At 44.3% G+C, this 10,060-nt stretch overlaps 2 protein-coding genes across 2 annotated transcripts; one reads left to right on the top strand and one right to left on the bottom strand.

Moving 5' to 3' along the window:
* The first annotated feature begins 2,857 nt into the window (after window positions 1-2,857).
* Window positions 2,858-4,857, top strand: LOC146976591 (uncharacterized). The gene is made up of 3 exons (XM_085794535.1): window positions 2,858-3,467; window positions 3,872-4,100; window positions 4,223-4,857. Exons 1-3 carry the CDS (start codon window positions 3,125-3,127, stop codon window positions 4,350-4,352), a joined length of 702 nt encoding a protein of 233 aa, XP_085650661.1. The 5' UTR covers window positions 2,858-3,124; the 3' UTR covers window positions 4,353-4,857.
* A 656-nt stretch (window positions 4,858-5,513) lies between these two features.
* LOC146976590 (guanylate cyclase soluble subunit beta-2-like) lies at window positions 5,514-9,434 on the bottom strand. Its single transcript, XM_085794534.1, has 13 exons — window positions 9,326-9,434; window positions 9,038-9,198; window positions 8,790-8,889; window positions 8,441-8,679; window positions 8,227-8,314; window positions 8,014-8,117; window positions 7,700-7,916; window positions 7,284-7,604; window positions 6,768-6,916; window positions 6,529-6,675; window positions 6,274-6,428; window positions 5,975-6,168; window positions 5,514-5,862 (listed from the first exon to the last, which is right to left on the bottom strand). The coding sequence occupies exons 1-13, from the start codon at window positions 9,426-9,428 to the stop codon at window positions 5,534-5,536; spliced, it is 2,307 nt and encodes a 768-aa protein (XP_085650660.1). The 5' UTR covers window positions 9,429-9,434; the 3' UTR covers window positions 5,514-5,533.
* Between the last annotated feature and the right edge of the window lie 626 nt (window positions 9,435-10,060).

Genomic DNA, 10,060 nt, shown 5'->3' with positions numbered 1-10,060 from the left:
ATCAAAGAATAAATGACGCTAGAGTTACTTAATATATGCAATGGCACTTAGCTTTTACAAGGCCAGTGTAAAAGATGAAAAGGTCCTGCTACATCAAAGCAAACTGAATAAAACCAGAGGAAAAGGCATTTGGCTTTACATCAACCTGTGGTGTCATCTCCCTCCACCATCAAAGTCACAAGCCCAGTGCAGCTATGCTTACTGTATACTTTAGATTGTGGACAGCTAAAAACATACATTAAATATGGTATTGGGAGTTTATGCTTATGTTTAACTGATATATGCAGGATTATTATTGTTGTACAGTAATCCTGCCTGAAATGGATAAATGGACAGGTGCCAAAAAGCTCAGTCCTTTGTTTGGAATTATTGATTTCCTTTTCATTCTCTGAGGGGTCACTGCACACAGTCAGTAGCCAAATGAATCACAATCTGAGCAGTTTGTTTTGATCTGATGGAGCCAAGAGGCTCTCACCACCACCACCACCACTGTTGTGTGTCTGTCTGTTGTTTAGGCTCTCCGTCTCTCTCTCCATCCTGTTACCCTGGAGCTCCGTTTTCCTTTGTGCTTCATTTCAGCACAACCATAACTGATGCCCCAACCAGGCTATTATTTTACTAGAACGCTGGCAGCTTGGATGCCATTTGGAAATAGTACTCAGACTAAAGACAGTGATTTCAACTGTTGGAATTGGAAGAGTTTTTGAATCATCTACATTTTCTCAACTAACTAAATGTTGTTTATTATCCCTCTGGTACACCAATATGACATTTTAATGGAGACATCACAATCTTGTCTTGTTTGGACACTGGTTACCAAGAGAATTCTGTGCTCACCCAGCCCATGTCTAATGATTTTGGGTACAGTCTGTTGTTTTATAGTTTGTAGGCCTATGTGTGGAAATGAAGTAATGTAACAGTAACTTCCAGAAATGTCATGATAAAAGAGAAAACACATTTTATTGAGAGTGAAATGACACGAAAATGTAGTGTGTACTCTGATATGGGATCTTTTTGGTACTTTACTACAAATCCCTTCATAAAGGCTTTATAAATGTTTATAAATAGATTATTAATACAGTCATAAATACTTTATAAATCATAAATAAACAGTTATAAACAAGCTGTAACACAGTTTTCATGTAACAACGCAGGCTCACTATTTGGCAAGATCAACTAATGCTTTTTACTCACTAATTGTACCAATGAGTTACTATCATTTTTATCTAATCTTATAAAACCCTGTAACCACTGAGATATGCTGATGGAGGTTAATTGCTAATAGACAAATACCTGATCAAGGCAGGCACAAATGCTGATGATAAGGAAGCAAGCAACAGGTCATTGTTGTCCTTTTTATCTAATATTTTATAACATGAATGATTTACAAAGCATTAACAAACTAAGTTATAACCATTCATAAAGGGAGTCTTATTATGAAGTGGTAGCGTTTATTTTCCAATAGCTGTATATAATTACTGACCATGCAGAGAGGGAGCAACAGAGTGGTTGTTTACTTATTGATGTTAAGCCTAGTGTTGGCCCACAGCACCTAAACAGAGGTTAAGTGGCCTTGAACACACAGCTGGTGGTAAAAGACAGCATGTGGTCCGCTCAGTGTCTTTCTCACTTGTCTGTCCTTATCTCTGCCTGACAGGACAGCGGACACAGTGGTGTCCGTCCGGTCTGGTCCCATTGACCTCCTTAAAGTACCTTTTCCTTCACGAGCTCCTGCCCTTCCAACCAATCGGTACTACTGCACGTCTCTACCCCTGAAGGTCTCATCTGTCTCGGCCGCCTCCCTCTCTGCAGCATACTTTGTGAACCAGAAAGCGGGGGCCGATTGGGTTTCTCTCCTCTACAGACGAGGTTATGTGCGCCTGTCTCCCTCCCGCTGCATGGCCTAGACTGTGGTGGGGTCAGGTTGCTCTGAGCCAGCAGCACCATTCATCAGCACAGGTCACAGACGACCAAGCCCCCGGTTGATGCTGATGCTCGGTGTCTCGTACTGACCCGGTAGACATCTCTTCCTGACAATCCTTCATATTTTATCGTCTGTGTGGTGTTGCATGTCGGAGTCAGACCAGCTAAGCCATACAGGTGTGCTTAGAGCCTGTCTGGTCTATTCATCAGGGGTTACAACCTGTGGCCACATGAGCTCCTTTGCAACACCTGACCAAACAATCCCGGCTGTGGAAGCCCCAATGAGTGTAATTATCTGTAATTTTCTCCTTTGTGAGCACACCGCCTCTATTTGATGTCTTTTACAGTGATTCACTCTCTTATTATCTATCAAACGCCTGTTTTGTTTTCATGTTTTTTTCCCCCAAGACTGCCTGTCATCAATGGGTTACCCTCCTCCCGACCTCTGCCTTTATCAAGCAACATACATATTCATGACACAGACGTGTCGTCCACTCATTTAGTGGCTCAAATTAGAGGCCGACCGGTCCACAAATCTGTCTGAATGAAATGAAATGAACAAAACCTCAGCACTGTGAATGAGTTCCTACGTGTCAATGTATTTGAAATACATAAATCCAATACTTTTACAGTGAATCACTATCTTCTGCATCATTGGGAGCAGGAGGGTGCATTTCTTCAGTTTCCATCCTCCATTTTTCTAACAGACAAGAGTTAATATTTTAGAGGGAGGATATTGTAATCCCAGTAGAGACATGGGCATTACAAGATGGTGAGTGTGGGGTGCCAAAAAGAAAGAGAACAACTATCTGATCTCTCCCATCTATTCTTAATATGAAACATCAAGTTGCTGAACCTGCTGTTGGACCAACAAGCTTCATAGCAGCAACAGGGTTCCTCTAGGTTTAGTAGGTCTCCTGCCATTCAAGCTCTATCTAGTGCAGTGCACATTTCATTTCCGACCCCTGCTTAGTTTTCCTGAAACTGGACGCCAGGGCTGATTAATAAAACATCCTTTGTGTGCTGCTGGCTGATCATCGGAGCCCTTTCAGCTGTATAAGTGGTGAAAGGCGACATAATCTCTCCCAGAACAAGATCTGGACTGAGATTGAGGAGAGACAACACACAACAGAGAGACAACAGGAGGAACCGACAAAAAAAAAAGCCATCTTTTTTTTTTTTTTGGAGAGGAGGGAGCAGGATGTTAAAACCCCAGCAGCCCGGTGAGCTGCTGCTGCGCGACTCCCCGCCGGTGTTCGGGAAGCCGTGGTACTGGCAGCGCGACGGCGGCGCCATGGAGAGCACCCGCAGCCTGGCGCAGGTCATCATGGAGATGCGCGATGAAATCAAGAAGCTGGAGACGGAGAACCGAGAGCTGAGGGGGGACTACGCTCAGCGGTCGTTGGGGACCGTGCTGGGGGAAGCCAGCCCGGTGTCCTCGGCGGGAGCAGCGGCAGAGCAGCGGGGAGGGATGGAGATGGAAAACCCCTATGTCAACCTGAGGCGCAATGTGTCCGCACCGGTACTGGAGGGACAATACAAGGGTAAGAAGAGCTCAGCTGAGGGCCTGTTAGTAGTTCTATTTCATAGTCTTTCAGCTACAGAATGGACATGAGAATATGAGAAAATGATGAAAATGATGAGGAAATGAACACTGCAACCATTTACCATACACCTTCATTAAGTTGGAGCTCAGAGATTAACAGTTAGTAGCTCACAAGGGCCAATAAGCAAGACTCCAAAAACTCTGGATCTTGTAGTGCAGTTTATCAGCATCTGATTGAATTCAATAGTATTCACATAAGACAACATGGTTGGAGTGGGGGGAAGCGTTAAAGAGTTCCTACATTCTTAAAATGGTGCAGAAAACAGGACAAAATTTGAATAAGACAGTCAAATCTCAAAAACAAGTCTATTACATTACACAATGTTTTTGTTTATCTCACAGAGAACAACATCATGACTGTGCGGAGGTACTCTATAAGCAGCAACCTGTCTGGAGTGACTATGAGAGAGGACAGAAGGACGGACAGGGCGAGGCGGGCTGACTCAGGATGGGGGAGACTACAAGAAGAAATCCAGCATGGGAACAACGGGCTCTATGGTGATCCAGGCAGAGGAGAGGTGGGAAAAGTTACCAACAGGCACTCCCTGCAGGAATACGTCCACAAAAACAGGTACAGAGAGACTCTATAATTCCCAGAAAGAGTGCTTTTATGTTCTCCTCAGAGGTGTTAATCGCCCTTTTCCTGAATTGGCAGGTGTCCAACTAACCCTTGTGATTTCTTTGTCTTTTTAGGGCCAAGGTAAAGACTGTCACCTTCCTTCTGCCTGTGGATGACATTTACACCAACCGTCCAGTTCTGACCAAACACCAGGAGGAGCCTAAACTCACTGAGCTGGCCTCTATAACTGAGACTGACTCTTAAAACAACTTTTTAAACACTTGTGGATGTGGCCATGGGACAAAATGCAAACACGAACTGAGCCCTCATGGCCCGATCCAGGTTAAGCTTCTTCATCTAGGTCAGTGTAGACTGGGCTCTCGGTGTGTGAGCCAGCAGACCGATTTTATCACACCTGACCACACAAACAGAGGACTCTGGTTACAGGGGTTGTTTTCATCTGACCATGGCAATCTAGGCCTGGCCCCACGGTGATGAGGCACGGGGCCCTCTATAGTGAGGATCAGATGTCTGGACTCCTCATCCTGACCCGGGGTGTCATTTTGGAGTGAGACGTACACCTGCAGGTGACGGCCCTTTACAGACAGTTGTGGTCACCTGACTCAGGCCCTCGTGAGCTTCATCAGACTCGTTGTTTATTCATCGTTTGTTTCTTTTTCACACTGTAAACTCAAATGGGTAGTCAAGGGGCCACGTGTGTGTACAAGCACGTGACCTGTTTCCTGTCAGTGTTCATAAAGAGTGTATTTTTTTAGTCCAAATCACACACTGTCACCTCTGCTTCCATGTTTGGAAGGCTGATTGTACATAAACTAGTGTGTGGCATACTTATATGAAACCTAGGCACCTTGTAAGTTACAGATGATGTAAGATGTAATGTTTTGTATCTGACAAAATTGAAGTTCATTTAGTCTTGCTGTTATTTCACTCTAATCCTTATAACGGGTTGGTTTAAAATGTATAATACACAGTAATATCAGATTCATGTATTTATATGACTGGATATATATTTGTGAGAGTTGAAATCCAGAGTTGAACACCGAAAAAAGTATTAGCCAAAATGTTTGTGTTATAAAGTTTCTGCATCATAAAAGAATAAGTGAACTGAAGTTATTTTCAGTTGTTTTACCCCTGACCTTGATAAACAAGGGTGAGTAATGGTGATCATTCACTGTATTATATGGAAACAAATATAAAGCACTGATAGAGCAAATACATTTATTAAGTAGTCATATTCTGTGTGAGCTACAGGCAACACATTTTATATACTGTAAATGTATCTGCTGCATCCAAGGTATCACATATTTACTAACAGGAAACAGAAAATCTAGCTTGCTGATGTAACACACAATGATAATGACATTAACTTCTCAGTAAAGGTGTGTTCAGTAACATGCTGCTCCACTCAGTGAGTAATTACCAGCTCACAACACAACACAGAACCTGGTCTGGGTTTGTTTGCGCCGACAGTTGGTTTCCTCAGCAGCATTAATCAAGTGCTTTTCCCTGTCCGCTTCATCCCCATATCTCACTCCTGTTTGCCCAAATTCATCAGTGTCTTTTAACTGATCGAGCTCTCCGTCCTCCGATTGATCGTCGGTGTGCAGGCTTCCGTAGCTTTCTGAGTCCCGGGGCGTGATGGCTGTGCAGGTCTCAGGTTCAGACACATGTGTGGATAGTGGCGGCTCACTCAGGTTGTCTCCATATTCCATAGGGATCAAGCAAAGATCATCCCAACACCGCCGATGAGACACTGTGACAGAGGGAAAAGACGGAACAATATTAATGCAGAGTCCTTGTTCCCTAGTTTAAAGGATGCGTGTAAATTGGAGGACATAAATTTGGATAGCAGATTGCAAACAGACCTGGTCTGTGGAGATCAGGCTGGCTCGTCTGGCTCTCCCGCCGTCCATCCTCGTCCTCTGGGTCTGTGAGACCCATAATCTGCTGCTCGCTGACTCCCAGGTTTCTTTCAAGAAAGTAAGTGACCATCTTGCCCTTCCCCTTCACCTCGATCTCTCCCCGCTTCTGGATAACAAAGCTTTTTTTCTTCAAAGCCCTAAGAAACACAGATAGAAGTCAAAATAAATCCGGAAGGAGATATCATAGAGGTGTCTAATGTCACAATGCACTGGTTTTCATGCTTGAACGCAGGTGTCCTCACTGGTAGACAGTCGGGCTCAAATGGATCATGTTGGGGAGGCCGTGACTCTCCATGCGAGAGGCGGTGTTGACAGTGTCGCCGAACAGACAGTAGCGAGGCATCTTCTGCCCGACTACACCTGCCAGCACAGGGCCGCTGTGGAGACCCACACGGATCTAAAACAAACACATGCAAGAACAACCCCAAAAAACTATTATGCAAGATGTTCAATGCAACACATATTTTTTTGGAAATGGAGCACAAACGTTCTTGCACCTGAATGGGTCCTCCTGTCACAGGGTTGATAACCTCTCTGGCGGCCAAAATCATACCCAGAGCAAAGTTGGCCACCCTCTCAGCGTGGCTGGACACCGGGATGGGAACCCCACCCACCACCATATAGGCGTCACCTATGGTTTCAACCTGGGAAAATAAAAGTTCTAAAAATCAAGACCGGAAGCCCTAAATTATTCCTGTGTGTATGTGCATTAAAAGAACAAATCTGTTGTGTGTACTTTGTAAACATTGTGCACGGTTGTGAGTCGATCAAATCGGAGGTACATGGAGTTAAGCATCAGGACGATCTGGATCGGTTCACACATGGAGCAGATATTAGTGAAGGTCACCACATCACTGAACAGTATGGTGCATTCTTTAAATTCACCTACAGGATGCGAAAAAACACAGCAATCGCATTAGACACAGTTTTAGACACAAAACAGTAGATTGCTTAAAGGGATAGTTCAACATTTTGGCAAATTGGCCCATTGCCATAATCCCTATAGTTTTAGCAGTAGGTTTGTTGCCTTTAATTGTCGGTGCAAGCTGTTTTTAGAACGGCCGAGATGAGCTGCAAGGTGCTCAGAGCTACACTACAGAGGCTAATGGGATTTCTTGGTTTCTCTGTATCATAACGTCCCATTATTATTACAATTAAAGGTAACAAACCTATAGGGATTATGGAAATAGGCCAATTTGCCAAAATGTTGAACTATCCCTTTTATATTTTTGCACATCTGCATCTCATTAACCTGCTTCCACTGTCTTGCCCTCTTTCAGCTGGTTGGCCACATGCTTGGGCAGCATGGCGTACAGCAGGTTCTCCGTCTTCCTCCGCTCCTCCTCCAGGTGCTGGGACAGGAGGCGGAGCTCCTCTTTCTTCCTCTCCAGCTGATTGGACAGCTCGATTTCCGCCAGCCGCTGCTGGTTGAGCAGGATGAGGTCGCGGGTGACGTCGTGCGGCGCGATGTCAGATATGTGCATGTCTCTCTCCTCCAACTCCTGAAGGCTTCTCAGCAGAGGAGAGGCTTGATAGAGCATACACTCCAGAGAGGGCATCCAGATCATCTGACCTGGAGACGAAATGACGAAAAGCCTGATTTACAAGTTGCTGTATACAAAGATAAAGCCAATACAAAATAGATTTAACACTGTTTTTATTATTTACCTCTGAGTTGCAGCATAGGTCTGTCGTTCCATGCTTCAGGCATCATTTCCCTGCGTGTCTGCAGGACGAAGTGGCTGTTGATGAACTTCCTGATGCTGGAGATGGTGAAGGTGACCTCAGGATGCACAATGCTGAAGTACTGGTCCAGATGGATGCTCATGGTCTGGAGCCCAGGGACGATCCTCTGGAGCTTCACCCCCGCCTGGTGCACCACCAGCTGCCTCAGACACCACCAGGATCACTCCATTTCATTATATATAATCCAATGCATGTTAATAATTACAGCACATACCTGAATTTATCATTTTTTTTACCTGCTCGTCGAAGACTATATGGAAAGGAAAAGCATGGCAGAAGGTCTTCAGGTCAATTTTAAGGCTCATTGGATACACTGGTTCAAAGCCTCTCAATAGTTTGCCTGTACAGTTAGAACAGAAAAGTGAGGCAAAGATTTGAAAATATATGCAATTGAGGTAACACATACAGGATACAAAGCATTCCATCTTATTTATACTGTGTGTATATACCTTTCCCAAGGCGAACCAGCCCCCTAATTGTCTCCCAGTGACTCCTGTGCATGGAAAGACTGATACTGGATCTCTTCTGATGATGAGGCTGAGGAGATGAAGAAGGAATTCAACTATGATCAGTCATTTAATGTTTTTTGTTCTGGCTTATTTTGTCCACTCTTGGATTCTATGCAGCTTCAGACCTTGTTGTAACACAGATCATTAATTTAACCTCTTTAATCCAGATCATGGCATTAGGTCGGCTAGCCAGAGGCTGCAGGGATTGAGTCCTTGGAAAATCTCCAGCCTTACTGCTGCCCGCACTGGGCCGAGCAGCAACAGCTGGCCACTGTGTCACCAGGAAAACCACATGCTCCTTCTTCCCAGTTCTCTCCAGCTCCTCCAGCTGGTTGACAATTTCCATTGTTATGTCGCTGTTGAAAAAATCTTTCGCAACAGCTCCAATAATTCCTGTAGAAAAGAGAGTACAGTCACTTGTTCTGTGCAAACACAGTGATGAATCTGTGAGAATAACAACAAAAGGACACAGATGTGATTTTGATGATGTGATTTTAATTTACCAGGAACAATGTGGCACAGTCCTCTGCGGTCTGAATAATAGTGGAGAAGCATGGTGCCGTCAGGGTTCCTCTCCACCCTGAATGATGGTGCGTTCATCTCCTGCAAGAGCAGAAAAGAATCAAACAGTGTCCACACAACACACACACACAACAACATCAAATCAATGTTTTTTTTCCCCCTCATAGCCAAACACCACACATTAAATGAGACGGTGCAGGCACATCAAAAGGCCTGAGAGCTGAGGCACCTTGTAGGAGAGGGCGAGGTAGCTGTGAAGTGCATCCAGATTCTGAGTGAACTCAAACAAATTTCCTCCCAAAGTCCGCAGCATGTGATCATAGCCGGAGCGTTTGCAAAACTCAAAGAAATATTCTCCAAACTGCCTCAAGACGACCTCTGGCTTTGCTCCTGTGGGAGAGAGACAAAACATAAGCAGGATTGTGTGTGCCAGCAGATTTATTTATTTATTTATTTTTAGTTTTAAAACTGGTGGGAGACTAGATTTTAAGACAAGACTTTTGTTGTAACAGTTTACCTAAAAGCTTGCAGGCATCAGCCACTAACTGCATGGTGATCTCGTCTTTATAGACCTCATATGTCAGGAAGGTGTCCTGGACTCCAGCTTCTTCCCTGTCCATGATGATGATGATGATGAAAATAATAATTTAGGGGAGAATTTGAGCAGAAATGTGTCAATAAAATATATATATTTTTTCTTTTACCTGAGCTTGATCCACGTCTCCTCGCCAAACTTCTCAACTACCAGCGATTTCAAACAGGTGTTAATGAATCCATACTGTCGAGAGCACAGGGAGGGAGGGCTGGTAAATCCTGGTCAAACAGGTCATGCAGTTTGCAAATGCAACGGAAACAAAACTCCTACCATATCTCAAGTCAAGTTCCAGGGGCAGTGGTCCGCCAGCCTCGTCTTTCCTCTGGGTAAATAAATCCTCCTCGTCACATCGCTGTATCCGCGCAGGAGACGGACACCTGCCGTCCTGTCCAGCCCCGCGCTGCAGCCTCCTCCCGGCGGGAGACGGTCGATGATCTGTCCGGAGACTTCACTATCAGGCTAATAATATATTTTTGAAGTATCATAAACCGTTTCGATATCGGTGTTGGATGATGAATATTGCTTCGCTATGTGGTTTGTATCTAACTTTCTTTTTCATTTTTAGAAAAAGTGATTATAAAACCTACAGGCTGGTATTTCTTTTTTTGATCTCTGGAGATCAAAGACTCTGTGGGTGATTAGATTAAAATTAGATTG

This window comes from Trachurus japonicus, chromosome 13 (genome assembly GCF_045865225.1).
Source record: "Trachurus japonicus isolate A0001 chromosome 13, Traja_1.0".
NCBI lineage: Eukaryota > Metazoa > Chordata > Actinopteri > Carangiformes > Carangidae > Trachurus > Trachurus japonicus.
This window is presented reverse-complemented; position numbering and strand designations above follow the sequence as displayed.